Here is a 24,619-nt window from a genome sequence, read left to right on the forward strand (position 1 = left end):
ACGCTGATACAGCGTATTGCCGCATCCACATAGAAAACAAAGGCAGTGTGCTCCGTGGTTACACTCTCAGGTGGGCGTTAGCATATCATAAGCTCTTGGACCAATAGCACAAGTTTTCTGCATTCAACTTATACAACCGACATTATAAAATACCAGAAATTATACAGTAAAATCAATTCCAGACTTATCCGCGGGAGAACTTATCTGCAAGTATATACGGTAGAGATATCCTTTTGATTACCACTGTTGCAAAGAGTTTTTATTAGTTTCTTTTGTATTTTTTTAGTATTTGAAGGCTTTCTGTCAGTTTAAACAAGTCTGACCATTCTTCTCTGACCTTTCTCATTAATAAATTGTTTTCACTCACAGAACTAGTGCTAACTGGATATTTCTGTGTATCGCCTCATTCTCCTGCCATAAGAATTCCAGGAGTGCAGCTGTTTAAAAAATGCTGGAACCACCACAGCTGCCATCAACAATTCTACCATGTTCGTTTTAACAGCACTAATTACCTTCTAACCAATGACTTTGACTGGAACATAAACCTGCACTTGCTTGCAAGTCTTAAGTAACTGATTTTGGTATCCTGGACAATTCTAGTTTATAGATCTTTACATATGGCATCTGCTACAATTTGTTAAATTACATTAGTTTGTAGTATTTATGTTTAAAAATATATATATTTTTTAAATACAATCCTTTTAATTGAGACTTCATTTGAGCAAATTTTAAGGATTCTATCAATCATGATTATTTACAGCAGATAATTATTTGAGTGAATTTATTTTTTTGTTGGTAGTGTTTCTTTTAAATGTAACTAGAGACAATTTGATGTGCTGTTTCAAAATGTAGACAACAACTAGATTAACGTATTCTCATGATTTATCCAAGTTAAACTGTTAACCCAAACTCCCTCGTTCAGCTTTACCTAGTCTTTGTATACCTAGCTGTGAGATTTGTTCCTCTCATGCCATTCATCAGAGCTTTTAATCACACATTTTTTTACCTACCTCTTCGCCTCATCTCTTCCAGTTTTTACACAAACAACCTCTTTGTCAGATTAAGCTCTGATTACATCATAGCCATATAATGATGCACCTTCTCAAACAATTTCTGTGCACCAGTGAGACTCCTTAAGAACTCTGAACATTTGTTTAAGAAAATTAATCATAAAGAAAAAATGATGTATTTTTACATAATGAATGCAGTTAATGGCTCTACATTGCTTATTTTTTTTTAAACATTTATAGGTGACACTGCCTGGCTACTCTATGACACCTATGGCTTCCCACTGGATCTTACTTCTCTCATTGCCGAGGAGAGAGGCATGAAGATTGATCTTGACGGTTTTGAGGAGGAGAAAAAAACTGCACAGGTGAACGATGAGAAAGTGACAAATGATGAAATCTTTGCCCCTAACAGCACATGCTTGATGGAGTTTTGATTTCCCAGTAGTTTTAGTTTTTTTGGCATGTATCTATAATTTAAAAAAAAAAAAAAAAAAAGTTGTAAAGTTGTCCTGTGAACTTGTTAATGCACCTTTTAATTTGTGTTCCTCTTACACATTTCGAACTTCCAAATTTTCAAAGTGAAAACTATACTGCATGCTTTACAATTACTCTTTTTTTGAATTTTAGCTCAAGTCTCAAGGAAAAGGTACAGGAGATGACGATCACATCATGCTTGATATCTATGCTATTGAAGAACTGCGGTGCAAAGGCTTTCAGCCCACTGATGATTCTCCCAAATATAGTTATAGAGTTGATGGTTCTGGAAACTATGGTAATCAACTTTTAAGTATTTAGCACTGTCAGGAATGCCACATGATGTACCTAATATGTCCACCATACTATGTGCTTTTGTAGGCTTCCCTCCTGTAATTTGTTACTATGTATGTAGACTTTGAGTCTCTTTTGAAGGCAGCATTACTTAAATATTGTCTTGGAAGATAGTTGCATGCATTCTTTTCATTGACAGTGTAGTTATAGCTTCTGCTAGGAAATTTATTTTTTTTATAAAACAAGTACCAAAAAAAATATTTCTTCATACTCAGATCTTTCAAGCTGAAAGCATAACTATAGATCTTGGTGTTACTGAAGTTATAAAATTTGGTTCTTAATTTCAAGTTTAAGAAGAAGTAAAAGCCATATTTTTTGAAAGTCCAAGAAAAAGAGCTTACTAGCTTGTAGGTTCACCTTACAATGTTAAAGTATAAAATAGTTCTTTCTAGTTTACACTTGAAACTTGTGTGTTTTCAAGTCCAAGTATCCAGTTTTTGCTCACTGAATTTAAGGGCATACTCTATCAATGCACAGAATGATTTTTTAAAATTATTATTACTTGAGATGAATTTAAAGTAATAAAACATGATCACAAAAATATTTAAAAATGAGTTCCATATAAATCATGTTTTATTTGAGGAGTCTGTTATCTTGTTCAGACAATGTAAAATGCTTATTTACCAATGAGCACTAATATGGTACAAAATAATTAAAAGTATATGTTTAAATTCAAATAGGATCCTAGTTAATGTTAGAAAAGTACAGAAAACATTGTAGCAGACTTGCATTTTTTCAGTTTACAATGTAAGCATGTATGAATAACAGATTAAATTTTTACTGACAAAAACTAGATCACTTATTTATCTTGGCACACATTGAAAATACAAGTAAAATATATATATATTTTTAAAAGTGATCTTTCTGCTTTTCTTTGCCTACAGCACTCCATTTGACCCTGACCAGGATTATAATGCTTACTGTGTCCGAAGTTGTTTATTTAAAAGATTAAATCACTTTGTGTCATTTTTTGTTTGTCACAAACAAATTATTAAAAACCAGACACGTGTGGTTTTTAAATTCTTTTAAAAGGTTATTAATAGCAAAAGCTTTGGCTTGATCTTTACACAGTCACACTGAAAGGGAAAATGGATTAAATCCACTGCAGGAAAAAGGTATATTAGGACAATAATTTAATTAGTAACTAATTAATAACACTATCTGAAGGCATAGTAAAGGGTTTATAGACCCGGGAAGCACTCTTCAACATAAGCACAATTTGATTTTTAAATTTGTATACTAAATAATTTGTCACGTATAAATAACAAATTGCCTTTTTGATCAATGAAAGATAAGAAAGTATTTACATTGTCAGCAAATTGGTTTCCCCATATAGTATAATTTCTTCTTAATTTAAAATCCTATAAAACTATGTTTGAATATGTTTTGTGTCTACTTGTATTCTTAGTGAACAGACAGTGATGTGTTTGTGTTTTCGAGAGAGAGAGAGAGATGCAGCAAGTGACAGATGAGTAAATCCATCCCGCTGTTGTAGTACCGTATATATTATTGAACATTGTTTGATTTCTGCCTTGCACCTATGTACTCAGGCTCTCCAACCTGCCACCCACCACCACAAGCCTAGATTAAGTTTAATGAGATAGAAAATGAATGGATGGATTTTAATATTTACATTATTTTCAGCTAAAACCAAGACTTAAAATTTTTTGTGCATTTCTTTTGCCAAAGAAACCCCTTCCAAATGTGTAAGTTTTATCACTGCTACTAAATCAACTTTCGGTCATCCCTGTAACAGAAACTCTAGAATTTAGACTTAGAGGTGCAGCAGCCTGGGAAAAGGCAATGATCTGATACAGGAAGGAGAAACCATTTAAAGAAATTTTAAAATGTATCATATTTTCATTATATATTCATTAATTATGCTTCCATGATTTTGCTGTTCATGTATTTTTTCGAGTGACCTGGTTAACTGTAGTTCCTCCTTCATTCAGTGTTTGACGTGGCTGTGGGGACTGTCTTGGCTTTGCGGCGGGAGAAGATGTTTGTAGACGAGGTGACCACTGGCCAGGAGTGTGGAGTGTTGCTGGACAGCACCAGCTTCTATGCTGAGCAAGGAGGGCAGATATTTGATGAAGGCTACATGGTCCGTGAGGATGACAGCTCTGATGATGTAAGAGACTCTTTTATTGTCTGGGGTAAAAAGTTGGGAGCCAAGGATATAACAGTATACTGAAATTTTAAATGTCACTGTTATCAAAAAGCAACTTTTTTTTTTATTTTGTTTTCCTTCCACATCCCAGAAAATCAGCAGGTAAGGTTAAATGGTGCTTATAAATTGGCCAGGTGTGAGTGTGGTTGGGTGTGTGGGTGGCCCCTATGACAGACTGGTGTGCCGTCAAGGGTTTCATCATGTCTAGCATCCTGTGCTACTAGGTTAGGCTCTTAACCCAGAATTGGATTTAGCAGTTTTGTGAATGTTTTATTATTTTCAAATAGAAATTCTTTAGTTATGTGTCCTTAAAAAATAAGGTGCTGGAAACAAAATTTGTTTACATTCAATAAACCTCTCTTCCAAAAATAATACCAATTTCTTTTATATATAGCATTTTTATCATGACCGCGTTGCACCAACTGTTAAAGTAATAATAATAATAAATTCATAAATGCCGAATGTTCTTTGTTATTTACTTTGTGCAGGAAATCTGACATGTTTGCTGTTAGCAACTATTAAAAGATCTGCATTTTTTCAGTAAAAAATGGTAAGGGTCCAGTGTAATACTTCAATCTATGCACAAAGGGAAATAAATTAAATATCTTGAAATACACATTAATCTACATTTTGATCAATTTAAAATGTGTGTTTGCTTTTTTCAGAGCCCTAAATCTTTGGCATTGTGCTTAATTTGAGATGGGGCATACCAAATGTTGTGCGTTCAGTGTAAAGCACTCTAATGTTTGTATATATTGTGTATGCATACAGTATTTTTAGGTACATTTGCTTAAAATGTGAAGATGTCCATCTGTCTGTCCATGTAAAACAACTCTGCACCCAATGGATTGATTTCTTTAAAGTCTGGTAGACTTGTTCTTCAAAGACGTTTGTAAAGGAAAGTTCAGTTTTCATTCAGATGAGAATGCTGTAAAAATTTGAAAATTTTACAACTCCCATTTAACAAGCATTAAAACGGCAAGTAAAGTAGCCGTAGAGCACTGGACTGGGGAACAGTGGAGTCTGCGTTTTTATATAACACAAAGTACCTTTTGTCATCATCATTTAAAAAGCATTGGCAATTTTTTAAAATCATCTCTCAAAAAGGCCAGTAGAGGGCAGTAAAGCTTGCAGAGCAGTGATTTCTCTTTTCTTGGTTTGTTTGCGTAAAATGATTTTTTTGTCTGCACCATTCTGTACAACCTCAGTTACTGATTCATTTACTGTTTTAAATCTACCATGAGAGGGAGATTATTTTTAACTTTTATATTTTTCTCTTTTACACACCTAATAGCAACTCCTCATGACAAAACAGATCCCTGACACAAAGTATTGAAATGCCAGTAGAGTCTCACATGTGGAGAAACTTGATGTTAAATTGGCAGGTTGTTTGACTGTCTCCTGTTGCTCATCATCACCACTCGGTTAAATGATTGTTATGAATGTAAAGGTGAAAGAATGCAAACAACGGGGGAAAAAATACTTAGAATAAGACGCTCCCAAAGCATGGCCCCTCAAGCCTTTATACATAGAGCAAATAAACATGTATACAGTATTTACATTACTCTAAAAATAAATAATTTCGAGAACAGGAATAAAGATCATTTTCCATAACATTCAAAAGTTCCCTGAACACACCTGAATGTAACACCATTTGTACCTTTTACAATTTGTTGTTTACCATAGAAGTGCATCAGTTCTCTTGCTAATTTTGTATACTTCATATTTTCCAGAATGTGTATATTGTAGTGTAAATAGCTAATAATTCATATACTGTATGTCAGGTCTTCTGGGGGAAAAAAAAAATTACCAGTGACTAAATACTTACTATAACAAAAATACACACTACCAGTCAAAAGTTTTAGAATACCTGTTTTTCCAGTTTTTCTTCAAATTTAATCAGTTGAAATTCAATGAATGACATAAAATAATGAAAAGGTAAGCAGTAAACTTCTAGACATTTAAATTTAAAGTTTAGGTTTGCAAAAGCTGAAAAAAAGGAAATTTCAGAATATTATAAATGGGCCTTCTTCAGGGAACAAGTAATAAGTTACAACCTACAGATGTTCTGCAGCAATTAAAGTAAATGAAGTTGCAAGTTGAAGCAGTTTGCACAGGTGTCCCAACTTCTGTTGATTACTTAACACTAGAATTGCCAGAGCCTACGAAAAAACTCATAAATCCAGCCCACCTTCAATCCCTTCGCACCTCTCTGTCAGCCTCTTTTGTCTTGTAAATGTGTCGATAAGCCCAAGCAGCAAGTAGCCTGCTATACCATCCCATGACCACATCAGAATGGGCAAGAAGTTCTCCCAGTTCCTGCCTTGATTGATTATCTGGGAGTGATCTACCCAGAATTGTAAGGGGAAATAATTTGATGTGTGTTTTGTGTCTACAACAGTAATCTATGTAAACACATTGTTAAAACAGAAATGTTTTTCATGTTTTAGTAATAAATGACAAAATGTAGATATGAACTGTATAATGTGTGAAGGCTGATAACAAATCTCAAAAGAAACACCACCATGCACCAAAATGTTTAGACTGGGAAAGATCGGGGGGAAAAAAAACACGCGGTCACTGATTACAACCACAGAAGGAATGCGAATGAATATGAATAATGTTACATCAGTGGCATGTTTTCCGAAATGTATTATACAGGCCATAAAATGAGTAATTCCGAATATCATATATACCTATTTCTCTGTTTTTTTGTCAGTGTGGCTTTGACATCGTGGACCATAAGGTGTATACTAATTCGGCGTAAGCAGGAACACTCAATAAAACTGAATACAAAAAAAAAAAAAAAATCAAGTGACAATGAGATATGAAAAGGCAGATTCACCAGCGTTGTTGTGCCAGCTTTTATCCCTCCAGATTAGAGAATTTCCAGTTCCATTGTCTCAAAACACCACTCACACCTGCAGTTATTCCCAGTTTCAAGTAAAAACTAACAGTGTTAGAACCCTGAGGGAATGGGGGAGAGGATGGCGTAGTATGTATCATAATCATGACTGAGAGAATAAAAGTGAAAAAAACTAATTTACACTGGCTGTTACAAACACAAATCAAATGTATGTTTTTATTGTATAATATTAGCAATAAGAGCAGATCACTACTCAAAACAGTAAATATATGAGACAGTCAGGATCGAACCAGGGACTCTTGATTACAAGTCAGTAGTTCTTGCCACTACGTCACGGATTGCATCATCCTTGAACCTTTTGTGAAAGTGTTTCTTTGATCTTTGGACTTCAGGTTTTACACATTATATAGTTTATGTCTACATTTTGTCATTTATTACTAAAATATGAAAAACGTTTCTGTTTTTTTAGATGTGTTTACACAGATTATTGTAGAAACGGAACACACATGAAATGCATGTGTTCCAAATAACGATATAGTATTTCCATTTTAAAACTCCAGCACTTCACTCCCAGATAATCAATCAAGGCATGAGCTGGGAGAACTTTGTGCACGTTTTGCGGCGGTGGGGGGAAGGAATAGCAGGCTGCTTGCTGCTTGTCTTTATCGGCACATTTACAGGACAAAAGACACTGACGGAGAGGTGCGAAGGGATTTAAGGTGGGCCGGATTTACGAGGTTTTTTGTAGGCTTTGGTAATTCTAATGTTAAAACCCTCTGTCTATGTGAAAGTAGAGTTTGAACAGACTGTGTAACTACACACTCTGAAGTACTACGTGGACAATATTCCAGTGATAATGGAAAGAAAACAACAGTTAACAAATTAAATTGAACAGAGCATTATTACACTTAGAAGTGTAAGCCTTGCATTTAGAGAAATTACAAAAGAAAATCAAAGTATCAGTGAGTACAGTGGTGTCCTACACAATCCGATTGGAAACTGGAACAAACTCTGATAGGAAGAGATCTGGCAGATCCAAAGTCACAATCCAGTCAGAAGACGTGTTTCTGAGGGTCACCAGCTTGTGTGACAGTCGCCTCACAGCTTAACAGTGCAGGTCGAATAAAGCAAGTGTCAGTTTGTACTGTGAAGAAGTGGAGACTTTGTGCTCCAGCTTTAACAGGGTGAGTGGCAGTAAGAAAGCCATTCACTAAATGCCTTGAAATACCAGCTGCGGACTCCTGCAGACTGGAAGAAAGTCTTATGTACCTTCAAATCAAAAGTTGAAATCTTCGGTTCATCACACAGGGTGTTTGTATGCCATTGAGTTGGTGACAGGATGGTTCCTCAGTGTGTGACACCAATTGTCAAACATGAAGGACGAAGTGCGGTGGTCTGGATATGTCTTGCTGGAGGCAGAGTTGGTGACTTGCACAAAGTGACTAGCTTGGCTCTTATAGCAACAAAAGGGCACTACTTTGGTGGATCAAAATTTTGAGTAAAAGTTTGTACACTTGATGATTCTTTGACTTATTTTTTTATTTGCCATTGTTTATTTGTTCTATGCTTTGTTTCATGAAAAATTAAGACAAACTGTGTGCATAACCATAAAAACTGAGGTGTTCTAAAACTTTTGACTGGTTTGTAATTCTACCTGTCTGCTTGTTTTTGGGCCACATTTTGTCTCTGAAGTGTCAGATAAGGTTCTAGACGAAATATTATTCATGGGACACAAATGGGGGGAAAAAAACAAGCTTGTAGGTGCTAAATCTGGTACCCCATAACAAAGCAGGGAAAAACCTGGTTGCCCATAACAAATTCCATAAATTCAATAAAATATTCTATTTAATAAAGTTTTTAAAGACTGACAGTAGACATGCTGTAAGTTAAGAAGAGTATACAAAATATTTAGCACATTAGAACTTGGGTATTTTTAGTTGTACTATATACACTTCCTCCAAAATGTTCATCTGTATGTGAAAATCCATCCATCCATCTCCTCAACCTATTTTTCCAGGGGAGGGTTGTGGGGTATATGTGGTCTACACCAGCTAGCAGCCAGGCGGAAGGCAGGAACAACCCCTGGACAGGGCACCATTCCATCTTCAGGCTATATATGAAAATGTCCAATTAGTTTTCGTTATAAATGACACCTCATGCGGAAGTGGCTCCTGCTTCAAACTTAGTCCTCCTAAGACAGATTCCACTCTGCAACTGTAAGTTTGGATAAAGTGGGTTTAAAAGATGGTTACATTCTACATGGTTCAGAATAATAAAATGTCCATTTACATGTATAAATCAGGTATCATATGACGGTGGCAGTGTGTGTGAGTGTGCCCTGTGGTGCCCTATCCACAGTTTGTTCATACCTTGCTTCAAACACCACTAAAAAAGCATTCCTGTGACCACAAACTGGATAAGAAGATTGGAAAATAATAGATGACATTTGACTTAACTAATTTATTAATATGAAAAAGATAATTCAGCTAGTTTGCTTAGGTAGTCCCATACAATCGGAGATGTGGCACACAGTATACCTTTTATACATTTTTTTTTTTTATTATGACGTGCATATTGCTGCACTCTGAAGAGTATATAAGCATATTGTTTTAATATTTTGAAAGGATTTGGTTGTTTCTAAATGTCTATTTCTTGCTCTTTTCAGAAAATGGAGTTCACTGTAAAGAATACGCAAGTCAGAGGTGGCTTTGTTCTGCACATTGGCACTGTATATGGGACACTGAAAGTTGGTGACAAAGTACAGCTACACATTGATGAGGTAACGTTTGTTTTACATAATCTTCTCCTGCAGTTGTAGCAGTCTAGAAAAACAAAGTTAAATCTGAAGAAGGGTCACATGTAGGTCTGTTGAGCACTTACTTAATGCAGTCAGACATCTCATCCATCAGGCTAAACTGCCTGCCAGTGCTTCTCACCGTAATTTAATCTTAAAGGAAATTAACAGCACCGTCACGGTAAGCTTTCAGAAGAGCCAGCCAAGTATCCTTTCTGTAGCTCATTTTGTTCAAGATGATTTCATACATCTCCACAACAGATGTAGTAGTTAAAAGCAACCTTTATTCAGAGTTATGTGGGCTAAATCTCAGTTCTGCTGATTCCTTGCTTTTGTTTTATTCTTTGTTTTAATCTTTAGAACATCGCAGTGTTTTCATTTTTAATAAAAAGCATCAAGCCAAGTTATTTGTTTTTGTTAAATCATAATCAATGGGGAACTTTATCAATTAAACAAAAATCCTTTTAGTTAAACACCTTTTAACTGCATGTAAACAATCACAGTTGCACAAAGGATTTTGCAAAACGCTCTGTACATCAGTCAGAATTAAAAGAAAATGGCTATAACTTTTGCTGTGGTTCATTTGTAATGTCCCACTTAGTTTCGCAGCCCTGCAGAACAGTCCATGTCCTAGCATATATGCACAGTTGGCCGTCAGAATAGCATTCTGAGATGACAAGCGTTTTAAACACTGTAAGCAATCGTTTAACTTGGGTGGACTGTTCTTTCCCATCCACTGTGCGGCCTAGAACTTCCAGTTCTTTTGAGCCTTCAAAATGCCATCTAAGGGAAAGTTTCTGGAGTGATGACAAGGTTATTGAAGGTATGGTTGGAGTGCAGGAGTCCATGGGGTGACATGCACTTGTTTCTCGTTATTTCTAAGTAGTTGATGTTAATGGAGATCTGGCAGAAAAATGAGTGTAGCAAATGTATCCATTTATCCTATGAATTTGTTCAGTGTTGCATGTTGGTCGAACAGACAAGCAAGAATTTAATTGTGCTCTATTTGTGGCAATAAATTTGAGTGTGAACTTGAAAAATGCTTTAATAAATGACTAGTAATATAAATTTGTGATGCAAACATTTCTGTATAACCTATGCATGTGTGAATATTGGTTTTGGATAAGGATGCTTCAAAGTATTTCAGATTGAATAAGAGCATATTTTAAATAAATGGCTGCTGCACACTCCACTAACACCTCCCAGTGCCAGAAAAGGCAGTAAATTCAAATCTCATTAAAAAAGGCCATCTATCACCAAACTCAGTTTAATGTATACTTCTGGATTAATAATTTCAGTTTTGCCACAACCTTGGCTTCTTCACTTGGCTGTACTTTCACAAAGCTTGTGTTAGTGTAATGTTGCTGTAAATATGCATTTAGCATTAAATGTCTAGCATTTCTTAAACATAACACTGTAAAACCATCAAACTAATGAAAGGTCAATTAAACTTATTAATAGCAATCTCTGCAATTGCTAGTCTTTATTTATTTATATATTTTTTTGTTTTTTGCCCAACAGTTTGATCTTTGGTTTTGTCGTTCTTAACATGATTATTTGTCATATTAATCTTTATGAATACTGACTGACCATACTTGAATTTGTTTTAGGCCCGGCGACGATTAGTCATGAGTAATCACACAGCCACACACATCTTGAATTTTGGCCTGCGCTCTGTTCTTGGGGAGGCTGATCAGAGAGGTTCTCTTGTGGCGCCAGATAGGCTTCGTTTCGACTTTACTGCAAAGGGAGCCATGTCAACAGAAGAAATTCACAAGACAGAGAAGATTGTATGCTCTATGATTCAGAGTGCAAAGGTAAGATCCCTCTTTGGCTACATTCACATTATAAGCCTCATTGCTCCATTCCGATATTTTGCTCAGATTAGATTTGCTTATCTTCATGTACACATGCATAAGTACAAATGGCCTGTATCTAACTGTAATGTGAACACATCTGATACATTTGTGCCGTAAATGCCAATAGGGACTCTGCTCTGTTGGGCCCTTGAGCAAGGCCCTTAACCTGCAATTGCTGAGCGCTTTGAGTAGTGAGAAAAGCACAATATAAATGCAAAGAATTATTATTATTACAAGTCATCTGTGTCACCAGCAACAAAAAACATCATATTTGAGAGCCGACTAATTGTATTAAAACCGACAAAATGGACGCACTAGTAGCTAGTGTATGCGTCACATTTTGCTCCAGAGGAGGGCAGACAGTTCATCAGCTGTATGCAATTACGCCGAGAAGGCAAAACAAAAGCCAGGTGGCTAACTATTGCTGTTTTTGCAGCTATTGCTGGCACAGCTGCACCAAGAGATTTGTGGGTACAAGAAAGGAGCCAGCAATGGAGGAACCATGACTGGCTTATGACAGCAGCAGTCAGCCCATGTGTATAGGCAAAAAAATCACATGAATTTGATTTTGAACATTCTCGTTCATGTTGCATGGCCACGAATCAGATACATATCTGATCTTGGATCACATAAGTGACTCGTATCTGATTTTAAATGGTGGATTTCTGTGTCCACACAGCCCTCCCTGAAAACATCAGATTTGTGTCACATTAAGGGAAAAAAAATCAGATTTGAGTCTGTTCAGCATGGTGATGTGAAGTAGCCTTTGGCACTACTTTGCATTTCAAATTATAGTTAAATTGTAATTATTAGATACTTTTGAATGATGAGGTTTTATGCCACATATTTAGTATGCAACTGTTAAAAACAAACCAATATCTGAGAAGATTCTGTTTTTAGTTTTGTCAGAATCTGAGCTGTTCAGTTGAATTATGGTTACCAGTAATAATCTAAGCATATTGACACCTTGGAGAAGAAAGTATGAAAACGTCATTACAAGGGATTTTTGCCTGTCCTCCTAGATACAAAAGAATTTCTATATACCCACAATCAATGGTATTCTGACAGAAAGAACTACAGCCTGGTTAGAAAAATTACACAGTGGTACGGCAAGGCTGCGCAGAGAGAGGTGCGGTCAGCTAGAAAGTGTACACCCAGCAATGTCTTCAACTTCCAGGACATGAACACCAATCAGTATTGGAGCAGGGCACAGAAAGTTAGCAGAGATACCAGCCACCCTGACAATGGCCTCTTCTCTGTGCTGTGGTCTGGGAAATACGATCGCTGCCTGAAGATCACTTAAGAGAGATGGAGGAGAAGTTTAGGATGTGGACAGACAGTGGAAAGAAGCAAGGACAGTGTTCAGGGCTACATGAACCCCTTAGAGCTAATTCTCATAACAAGTTATTTATTATTTAAGCTGTCATTGTACAATTTTTTTGTTTATTCTGTTTTATATTCTTCTAATACAAGACTTCGAGTTTAGCAACTAATCATTTCACAACATATTGTGTGTATAATTGTATGTGACAAATAAAATTTTATTTGATTTTAATTTAATTTTAACTCTAAACAGAACATCCATATTACTAACCGAGAATGCTAAACCGGATGATGGACGCAGGCACATCCGGCCATGGGCCGTAGCTGCAAAAAGACGTACTGCGCAGGCGCAAAAAGAGTCCGCGAGAGTCGGCTGAGGAGTCGAGAAAGGCGGACAAAAGAGGGCGAGAGAGGCGGATGAGGGGCCGCGAGAGGCGCAGGCGCAAAAAGAGTCCGCGAGAGTCGGAGAAAGGCGGAGAAAAGAGGGCGACAAAGGCGGATGAGGGGCCGCGAGTGGCGGACAAGACCACAGAAAAAAGGAGTGAGCACATACAAAAAGGAGAAATGAGGCGCAAAGTCAAACGCAGGAAAAGCACGAAACACATTGCACACGAAACTAGACCCGGAAAAAAAAAAAAAAAAAAAAAAAAACACAACAGCAAGGCCCCCCCCCCCCCACAGGCACCGGACGGGACACACACCAAGAGGGGGATTCAACAAGCCCATGGAACACAAAAAAAAAAACACAAACCCACCCTACAGACCCTACAAGCGAGGGACGGGACACACACAAAGAGGGGGATTCAACAAGACACAAGAACACAAAAAGAAAGAAGACGCTCGCGCAACAACAATCCTCAACAATCCCCCCCCCCCCCCCCCCACCCACATCCATAAGAAGTCACACCCAAAGCCACATATTCTAAAGTGAACGTCAGCACCTTCACACTAGACAGCATAGGTGTCAGCATTGGTGGATCTCCTTACAATAAAGCACTATTAACCGTTCAACTGCAGAAAAGGAAACATATTAACAGTGACTGCGACCCTCCTTATTACTTATCCATATTTCGGATGCTGAGAAAGAAACAAGTCATGAATACACGGTCACGGGTACAAAACGAAAAGGAAAGGATAACAGGAACAAACACACGAACACGAAAGAAACAACAAAATAGACGGCTATGCAGCATAGGTGGATCTCATTACAATAAGGCACTATTAACCGTTCAACCGCAGAAAAGTCTCCATATTAACAGTGAGTGCAATACTCCTTATTACTTATCCATATTTCTAAAAGAAAAAATGTCTCGACTCCAAAAACGCAAAGCTCAACTAAAGCTTCTAACTAACGATGTACCTAAAAGTAAAAACTTTATGAACTGCGTTAGATCCTACAATAGTTCATTTGCTTTTAGTAAATATCAGGCCACCAAAAGGCAATGGCCCATACTGCTTTCCCATATGTGCACAAATACTGCATCGCATTGGAACAGTGCACCCTGAAACAAATCAACAACGCAAATATGCACAAATCTACATCCTGGATCCACATGACGCAAACTATCAATCAAAGTGCTGCATCGCAACAGGCACGGATTCAAAACAAAACATCTCCCGTCTCAGACATACGTTAACGGCAAGGAAGGCTACAACGGGCGTCTCACACAGCACAGGCAAATCGATTACAGCTCCAAAACAACACGTCCCAAATACTACACATGCAACAACGCGCCTCTCAAACGGCACAAGCAAAACACACACCGGGAAAATTCATTCGGATTAATGAATGTCATTTGCAATCATTGTCATTCAGTTCACTTCCCTGAAGAAACAACTGGCAATACAAGTAATACATTTAGACGTTGTTGTCAAAAGGGTCAAATTAGACTGCCTTCTTTACATTCATATACTGAATATCTACAGAAGATTCTAACTGACGATGTACCTGAAAGTGAAATCTTTATCAACTGCATTAAATCCTACAAATCGGTATCCACTATGAACATTAACGGTGGCACTGCACGTGACATCCGTCTTCAAAAAATGTTGTTTATTGATGAATGTACAATGGCATGAAGTCACTTACTCAACACCATTCATAAACTTCTACAAACGTTTATGAATAATAATATTCGATTTGGAGGAAAGGTACTTTTATTAGGAGGAGATTTTAAACAGTGATTAGCTATTCTTCCAGATGCCATGCACTCAGCTATTGTTCAGTGCACCTTAAAATACGCAGACAATTGGCATTGCTTTCAAAAGATACAGTTAGTAAAAAAGATACGATGTCCAGAACCAGATCATAACAATTGCTTATTACAACTGAGAGATGGTACACTCACCAATACAGATGGACTTCAGCCACATATTATTACAATTCCTCAAGCCTTTATCTGCGACGACTTAGTTACAGAGAGATTTGGAACAGCAATCTCATTAGACCAAATGCCCCATTTAACACAACGCACTATATTATGTCCAAAAAATATTAATGTGGAAAACATAAATACCCAAGTCATTCCATTACTTCCTGGAGAGACACAACTGTTTCTAAGCTCTGACAAAGTTGACTCTGATCACGATAATGACCATCTTCATTGACCTTTCAAGTTCTGACCTAGAATTACCTTTTACACTTAAACGGCGTGTACAAAGAAATTTTCCAATAAACCTTTACACTGTGCCACACACTTTATTGTTTGCTTTCTATTTGCATCATCTACACCGTCACACTATTCTATATCTCATTCATACATCACGCTCTTTGTCATTCCCAACACCAGGGGTTGGCGAACGAAGCGAGCAGGGGGCGGAGCCCCCTAGTTTACTTTAGAACATACATGTTATGGAAAGGCCCCAGTGTACAAATGCACAATATTGTTGTCAATATTACAATAACAGATGCACTGTACTGATGTTTTGTGTTCAAATTGTAGAAACCACGCCACACTTAACATTTAGCAGAACTATTCTTTAGGATAATTAATGCTTCCAAAGCTTTATCAGACAGATCTTATTGTGAAACAGGTTGCCAGCAGAGAATGGAACCAAAACCCTGTTGTGAGATGGGCATACGTAACATCTTATATATTTGTTGTGCATTATTTTTATATGTGACTGTACTGTATTGTTTATTTAGCAAACCAGTGGTTCACATTTACAAGCAATCTTAGCAGTTTCAGTCCAAACTGTTTAGCAACCCTCAAAGATTTGATTTGAAGGGTGCTACACTAGTCAGGTTTAAATGGTTAACAGTTAAAACAGAAATAAACAGATTCCTTTAAAATGTTAATTCTAGTATTTCTGACCAAAAATCTATCCAAATTTTAGTGACTTTTGTCTGGTGTATATTTTCTATCCAGTAAGTTAACAGTGATTCACAGTATATTCTTGTCTTGATTGTTAACTGATAACAACTGAGTTTTGCTTTGTTTATGTGTGTGTGTGTTTTTGTGTTTTTTCTTTTCTTAGCCTGTCTATGCGTTGGATGCTGCTTTAGCCTCAGCCAAGGCCATTCAAGGTTTAAGAGCCGTTTTTGATGAGACCTACCCTGACCCAGTGCGTGTGGTCTCCATTGGCATTTCTGTCCAAGATCTGCTGCAGGACCCCAGTGGGCCAGCTGGGTCCTTAACCTCGATCGAGTTCTGTGGAGGAACGTACGTTTCAGTGTTATTTTTGTTAAAGCATGCTAAATTTATCATACACTGTATATTAAGTTAAACTGTTGCTCAGAATTTGTCTTGATTTAATATTCATAGTGTGAGGTTTACATGTTAAAAAAAAAAAAAAAAAAAACCTGTGTCATACAAAATATCTAGACCCTTAAAAGTAATGCTGCATGTTTTCAAAGGATACTTTCATGTCATATCTTTTTATTAGATGTTTACATGATCAAGAGGAAATATTTAAGGCAGAATTAGTTACTTATCAGTTGATGTCATAAAGTATAAAACTAATATTGTTACAATGCTGCATTTTTACTGTTTATTACATTTGTGTTCATCCATCCATCCATCCATTTTCCAACCCGCTGAATCCGAACACAGGGTCACGGGGGTCTGCCGGAGCCAATCCCAGCCAACACAGGGCACAAGGCAGGGAACCAATCCCGGGCAGGGTGCCAACCCACTGCAGGACACACACAAACACACCCACACACCAAGCACACACTAGGGCCAATTTAGAATCACCAATCCACCTAACCTGCATGTCTTTGGACTGTGGGAGGAAACCGGAGCGCCCGGAGGAAACCCACGCAGACACGGGGAGAACATGCAAACTCCACGCAGGGAGGACCCGGGAAGCGAACCCAGGTCCCCAGATCTCCCAACTGCGAGGCAGCAGCGCTACCCACTGCGCCACCGTGCCACCCCATTTGTGTTCAGATAATACTATTTTGTAAAAACTTAAAGTGGACACCACCTCGGCCTAAAAAACCCAGTGAATGTTCAGCTATGAAAGATGAAGTCTGAGGGTGTGTGAAAGAATTGTCACTTCTCTACTTTACTCCATTCACATTGTTAGTGTTGTAAGAAGCATCAGGGTGGCCCAGGAAAGAAGTGCTTGGAAAGGGACAGACAGAGAAGAGGAATTCCACACTGGCAGTTGGGGAGAACTATTATAGGCCATTGTGGGGGAAAATGGCATGAATGGCCTGTGGGGTGAATGTAGATTTTGAAGGCAAGTTGAGGAAGGCTAACTTGTGGGAGAAAAGAAGCTAAGCAAGTCAGTCTGACTATCCTAATTAGGAGGTAGGAAAGCTAGCAAGTCAAGCTTGTGATTTCTAGTCTGTCTGGACTATTTTGGAGTATTTTTTTAATTGTTTGCTGTTCTTTAGTATCACTGTGTTGATGACATCAATGTGGTGTATTGTACTGCGTCTCTACAGACATTTTCCAGAAATGCCACTGTGTATAAAATTGACTGTGCTATCTGATGCCAAGTTATTGAAGAGCAAGAGATTAGAATATCTTCTAGAAACTTTACCTAAAAGTAAAGGACAGTCTTTGAAAAAAGAAATAATAACATATTCAGCTACCTGTATCCATTAGTGAAATGTATAATTCCTAGTAGGGAGTCCTTTAGATTCACCTAAGAGCAATTTTCAGTATTGGCATGCATCAGTGGTTTTATTTATTTTATTTTTATTTTTTTTTAATGTTTATGGCTTTTTACATCTGATAAAAATATAATGATGTGTAACTATACAATTAATGGCATACATACGTTCTTCATATATCTGCAGGCATTTGCTCAACACTATTCACGCTGAACCCTTTGTCATTGTTTCTGAAGAGGCCATTGCTAAGGGCATACGCCGCATTGTAGCTGTGACAGGTCCTGAAGCCCAGAAGGTCAGTAATCTGTGATAGTAGTACTATTGGACAAAGAAAAATAAGACGGTAGAATTTGAACCCATAGTTAATACAAAATATATGTGAAATATATATACACAAAGCTCTATATTAGATTGGTCCACCTAATTGGAAACAAGTTCACCATTTGTCTTCAAAACAGTCTAAATTTTTTTTGTCTGTGGACTAAGTGTAATGATGGAAAAGTGCATTATGGGTATACTGTTGCAAATCAGCTGATGAAGTTCCAGTGGTGCATTCCATTCTGTCCCACTGCAATGAAAGAGAATACTTTACTTAATCCCAAAGGGAGACTCGCTTGTTCTGTCTAACAGCAGCACAGAATATAAAACATTGTGCAGAAAACTAAAAAGTGCAGGTCGTTGCCTAAATGCAAGTCCCAGAAAGGACTGAGCTTCTGGTTAAAGATGATGGTGCAGTGGGATATCCATTGGCATTCTATTGTTGTTACAAAGTCAGAAAATTGACTCCCTTGGTGTGCACTTTCTACAGGACTCGAGTTTGCTGAAGTCTTTTTGTTCTTTCGCTGCAACTTTTTCTTTCCTTAGGCCATAAGGAAGGCTGATTCATTGAAGCAGTCTCTCTCTGAACTTGAAAAGAAGGTCCATGTTCAAACTGCTCCCAACAAGGATCTACAAAAGGAAATTGCTGATATGACCGAGGTGAGATTAGACACATTTCTAACACCAGCTGAACAGTAGTCCACTGCAGAATTGACTAACTTCCCATGATCTTCAGTGTTCATGAGTTTGTCTGCAAATCCTGAAACTCCCTAGTGACTTATAGTCACTATAAAAAGCATGTCAACCAGCTGTGCATGTACTGCAAGTAAAGGGGTTTTGTTTTGCTGTAGACGCTTGGTTCAGCAGTGATTGCACAGTGGCAGAAGGATACGCTGAGGGAGACTCTGAAGGGGCTGAAGAAGACCATGGATGACCTTGACAGGAGCAGCAAAGCAGATGTGCAGAAAAGAGTAAGTATGACATCCCTGAGGTTTAATTAATGGTACAGAAAGAAAAAAAAATGAGACTAATTAATCTGTTCTCCCATCACAGGTCCTGGAAAAAACAAAGCAATTAATTGATAGCAATCCCAATCAACCACTAATAGTAATGGAAATGGAAAATGGAGCTTCTGCAAAGGTAACCTCAATGTCCAACAGAGATTTCTCATTTGGTGCATTTTAAGATGAAAGGGCAAACTGTAAAGAAGGTATCTTAAGTCATATGCTTGAAGCCAGATATGCATCATGGGTTATTTCAGTTATAGCTCAAGCTGGATTGCTTTCAGAGTCTGTCATATGGTCAGGTTTACATTCGATGTCATAGGTCAGTTTCAGTGATAGTATTGGGGATCCTGTTTGGCTGCAGCCTTCACTTTAACTGTTTTGTAAGGCTTAATATCCATCCATCCATCCATTTTCTAACCCGCTGAATTCAAACACAGGGTCACGGGGGTCTGCTGGAGCCAATCCCAGCCAACACAGGGCGCAAGGCAGGAAACAAACCTCAGGCAGGGCGCCAGCCCACCGCAGAAGGCTTAATATGCCTGTTTTTATTATTATTTCAATTTGTCAACATGCTTATTCCAATATAGCTTCACTCACAGAAGAAACCCATTCCAGCAGCGCTGGAGATGGGGCATCAGCCAGCCCAGTATGGGTGCCAGTCAGTCATTGAGCAGATTCACTTACACCCCTACACAGAGGCAATAGAGGTTACCAGTTAAGCTAACAAGATTGTCCTTTGGGATGTGGGATGAAGTCGGATTACTTAAAGAAAACCACTTGGAGCCCCTAGAGAAGAATGAGCAAAGTCAGTGCAGACTGTCTGAGGCCTGAGATGCGAATGCACCACCTAAGTGCCCTTGTGCTACTCTGTTAAGATCATTTGTTAATATAGAGGATATTATATGTAACACTAATAAGAGTGTGAATTACATGATGTATAGTACAAACGTATGACTGTTAAAAAGGAAAAAGCAAACATTTTTGGCACACACAGCACAAGAATTAACCATCTCTTACTTACAATAATTAAAACGCGATGGAAGATTTTGCTTTGGGTACTTCAGTTTTTTCTTTCCACATCCCTTAGAAATACATGTTGAGTAATTCTAAATTTGGCCTAATGTGAGAGTGGGCCACTGGTGATGAACTGATACCCCTCCCAAGACTTAAGACCACTGCTGCCCGTGTAAACTCTGGCTTCCAGTGAGCCTGAATTGGGTTAAGCAGGTTTGATAACTGTTATAAGATCATAAGAAATTTGACAAACAAAAAGAGACCATTCAGTCCATCAAGATTCTTTGGTTGGCTAACAGCCAAGATGTCCCAATGTCTCCTTCAGTTATTTTTTTTTTTTTATGTATTCTGTTTGGAACAAAACAAAGTCAAGCAGTGGCAAATCGAATGTGGTTTTCTTTTGATTTAGTGCACTCTGTGGTTTCTGTTCTGTTTGCCTGGTTCAAACTGTTCACCCAAATGTATATACCAAAAAAGAGTGCATGGGGTGGTGGTTGTTTTCTGCTCCTTGACATGAGGTAGTTAGTCAAACTGAATATCAAGGATTTCAGTGTCTTTTTCTCCATATACATTATATACTAATACAAAAAATCATCGTGAATATCTGACTGAGCTGTTGTCATCAGCCAAAGAATTCAACCACTCCTTCAGTAAGACTGGAGCTGAGCCACACATGATGATGTGCAGGTCTTTGTGCACATTTCCCACCATTATTATGCATTCAACAACAATAAAAATGATTTATCATTACACACTTGGCACGAGTCACCTTTAAAAATCTGCTCACAGTATGAACATCTAGTGCCGGAGTACTTTCAAGTGTAGCAGCCTACTGATATCTGGCAAGCATGTGTTCAAATTGGTTTTAACATGTTTGAATGGATTTTGACTTCTTGTGTTTGCAGGCCCTCAACGAGTCTCTAAAGCTGTTTAAAGCAAACTCCCCCCAGACTGCAGCCATGCTGTTTGCTGTTGATTCAGAAGCGGAGAAAATCACATGTTTATGTCAGGTGCCACAGGTACGTGCCACCAAGCTCCCAGAGCCATTTTCATTAGCGGGGATTCATTTGTTAAAGGATTTCTGTAATGGCTGTTAAAAACGCACACGCTTGGTGAAGTAGGTAAACTATTCTTCCATCTTTTGAGTGGATGACGTTTAAGCAGTTAAGCCACAATCAATCAGAGAAACATTATTATTATTAATATTACTGCATATTATTTGGCTCACAACTTTATCCGAGGTGACTTGCAACATCTGAGAAACAGTTGGTTACATTTCATCTCTTTGTGTTTTTCCAATTAGATCTCAGGCAGGTGAAGTGACTTGCTCATGGTCACACAGCGTCAGTAGTGGGTTTTGAACCCACAACCCTGTAGGCCAGGGGTCCTCAATCACGGTCCTGGAGGGCCGCAGTGGCTGCAGGTTTTTGCTCCAACCCAGTTGCTTAATAAGAGGTGCTTCACTTTTAGTTGTCTCGCTCGTTAAGATTTTGAACCCTTATTGCTTATTTTAGTCTTAAACAGCTGTATTCTTGGTTTTTAATTGCTCCTAATTAGCAATAACATGCAAATGACAAAAGAGACCAGCATTTCTCCATTTAGCGTGTTACCATTTACACCTGTGTTTATTTATCATGCACTATTGGGTTTAATTAAATACTTGGAAGGAAAGTGAAGAGAAAAAAGTGAAAGACTGAGAATTACTCCTCCATTTTAGCCTTCAAATCTTTTTGATGATATCCTTAGAAAGGGGAAGAAAATCTAGGATATAAGAATGACCTGACATAGTAGAGTTAAAACACTAACAAGCCATGAAATTAAATTATTGGCAAGAATTGCTTTCTAATTAAGCAACCAGGTGAGAACAAACACCTGCAGCCCTCCAGGACCGTGACTGAGGACCCCTGCTGTAGGCCATGCCTTAACCACTACTCCACACAACCTGCCATAGCGTAATGGTGGCACAAGGTCACATTTTAACAGCACAATGGGCAAAGGAAAAAGTACAGCTCCTCCACTGAGGAAGATGTACAGTAAACTGCCATCTGGCTTGGTGAGACATACACTTAAAAAATGTCTTGAGAGTGCACCGCCCGTGGTGACCTGTTCTTGAATGTGAAGGATGATTGATGCTCCTGTCCCAACTGCCATGTTGAAGTAAGTGGTGTGTGTGGTTTTTATGCCTAACATTTTCATGATACATTTGTTTGCGTCACCTGATTATAGGACACCGCAGACCGTGGTCTGAAAGCAAATGAATGGGTACACCAGGTATGCACACTAATGGATGGCAAAGGTGGTGGAAAGGATACTTCAGCCCAGGCCACCGGCAGGAATACAGGATGCCTCCAGGAAGTCTTGCAGATGGCTAAAGACTTTGCACACCTGAAACTGGGAGATCTGAAAAATTAAAAAGAAATTCAAGCTGCACATCCGTCCTGAAGTTACCACTGATCAGTGCTGTTTGAAGAAAAAAAAAAAAAAAAAAAGACATTCCTGGAGATGCAGAAGAGTAAAAAATAATAATAAAAAAAAAAAAGCGGCTGCCCTTTAAAGCCATTGTCATGTTACAGATGGGACACCTGAATTGTGGTGTTTTTCTAACTGTCAGGTGTAGCTTCATTTCATCTTAATGGTTTCAGTGACTGATGTTTCTGGGCTGCTAGTGTCTAATACAGTTGCATCATATTTGTAATATCATTACCAGAAAATGTAAATGAAATATGAGCAAAGATGCTGGTGCAAGCAACAAGCACATCTTGCTGCTTGTTTTGTGTCAGTTATCTCTTTGCGTTAACAGTTGGCAGAGCGCATGGTGCCCGGTTGTGATGTACTTTTCATGGCTTACTGAATAAACTGGAAAATGCAGAATAATTTTGTTCTAATATAATTGTTCTGTATCCATATTTCTATTCTGTGTAGCCTTGTTATTTTTACATATATAAAAGAATCACCCCCTTTTAAAGTTTTAATTTTTTTTACTTTACAGCCTAAAATTAAAACTGTAGAAGACCAGCCCGGCTACAGACAGACTCTGAGACACACGATGTCCAAACACACACGATTATCAATTCTCTTGTGCACAGCACACAGTGCACAAATTACCCACAATGCTCAGTCCATTTTACTTCTCTTTCTCTCAAGTCTTCTGCCGCCTCCACCCGACTCCAGCTCCTGGCCCCTCTTATACTGCACCCGGATGTTCTCCAGGTGCTCCCTGATGACCTTCCTGCAGCACTTCTGCCACAACAGAATACCATGGCTTCTGAACCATCCAGGCACTCCCTGATGGTGGCCACGGGTCCCCACAAGGTTGATCTTCCAAGCTCTGTTCCCGTGGCCCCGACATCCACCAGTGTGTTCCTGGGGAGGTACTGCTCCTCTCCCGGTCTTTCCATCCTCCAGCTGTCTGCCACAAACCACATACCAAAATATCTTTTCATTTATTTATTTACTTGTTGTCACCTATAACATCCAAGTCAAAGATATAACAGCAACAGTTCAGAAAAATGATAATAAATAAACAGAATTACTGAGACTGATAAGGGATCAACTGTACAGTGGAACCTCGGTTTACGAGTGTTTTGCAAGACGAGCTAAAATTTTTAATAAATTTTGACTTGATAAACGAGCGAGGTCTTGCAGTACAAGTAGTATGTATACGCTTTGTCTGCTGAGCGTCATGTGATCAGAACTGAGCTGATGGTTCTCTCTCGCTGTGGGATTGTGGGCAATCGTCTCCTATTCTCTGTCTGAGTCGGCGTGCTTCACTCATATAGTCAACATCTGTACGAGTGTATACTGTTTACTACAGCATTGTGACTCTGTGTGTGTGTGCTGTGACTTGCAAGTCCCCATCTTGCACCCCAAAACACAAAGTTGAGTCTCAGTACTTTAGCAACACCAGCTTTATTCAGCTTGAAACAGCAACAGTGCTGTTATTTATTGTAGCGGGATCTGCCCGTCTCCTATACACAGACACAGCAGTCGGGCAGGGCCGTGGCCAAGTAGTACTGTGCCTGCGCATTTATAATGTTCCTTGTTCTTTGTATCACCCATTGACAGCAGGCACTTATAGCATGTCCGCGATCTTTTCGGATTCGCTTTTACGGCGAACTGCTACAGCGCTAGGAGACTGCGATTGTTTTGGGACGCTGTTCCACATGTCGTCCTGTTGGGTGGAATCCCATAAGAGTTTAGAAACTCACTCACACCAGCCATGATTCGTTTCACAGGTAAAGCGCAGATTAATTTGTTTTATGTATTTTTACTTTATATTTTGTATTAATCATTTTTATATGAATAGTTTTGGGTTGTGGAACAAATCCTGAGTTTCCATTATTTCTTATGGGGAAATTCACTTTG

General features: G+C 38.3%; 1 protein-coding gene across 1 annotated transcript in view; it reads left to right on the forward strand.

Moving 5' to 3' along the window:
- The window catches only part of aars1 (alanyl-tRNA synthetase 1), a 39,975-nt gene extending 17,182 nt beyond the window's left edge, over positions 1 to 22,793 (forward strand). Inside the window, exons 10-21 of the mRNA XM_028809244.2 lie at positions 1,251 to 1,375; positions 1,638 to 1,782; positions 3,791 to 3,969; positions 9,540 to 9,653; positions 11,279 to 11,485; positions 16,328 to 16,512; positions 18,102 to 18,210; positions 18,780 to 18,893; positions 19,085 to 19,204; positions 19,287 to 19,373; positions 21,160 to 21,273; positions 22,481 to 22,793. Coding sequence (XP_028665077.1) covers positions 1,251 to 1,375; positions 1,638 to 1,782; positions 3,791 to 3,969; positions 9,540 to 9,653; positions 11,279 to 11,485; positions 16,328 to 16,512; positions 18,102 to 18,210; positions 18,780 to 18,893; positions 19,085 to 19,204; positions 19,287 to 19,373; positions 21,160 to 21,273; positions 22,481 to 22,666 — 1,685 coding nt within the window. The 3' untranslated portion in view covers positions 22,667 to 22,793. The remainder of the gene's footprint in view (positions 1 to 1,250; positions 1,376 to 1,637; positions 1,783 to 3,790; positions 3,970 to 9,539; positions 9,654 to 11,278; positions 11,486 to 16,327; positions 16,513 to 18,101; positions 18,211 to 18,779; positions 18,894 to 19,084; positions 19,205 to 19,286; positions 19,374 to 21,159; positions 21,274 to 22,480) is intronic.
- The last annotated feature ends 1,826 nt before the right edge of the window (positions 22,794 to 24,619 follow it).

Source organism: Erpetoichthys calabaricus, chromosome 9, assembly GCF_900747795.2.
Source record: "Erpetoichthys calabaricus chromosome 9, fErpCal1.3, whole genome shotgun sequence".
Taxonomy (NCBI): domain Eukaryota; kingdom Metazoa; phylum Chordata; class Cladistia; order Polypteriformes; family Polypteridae; genus Erpetoichthys; species Erpetoichthys calabaricus.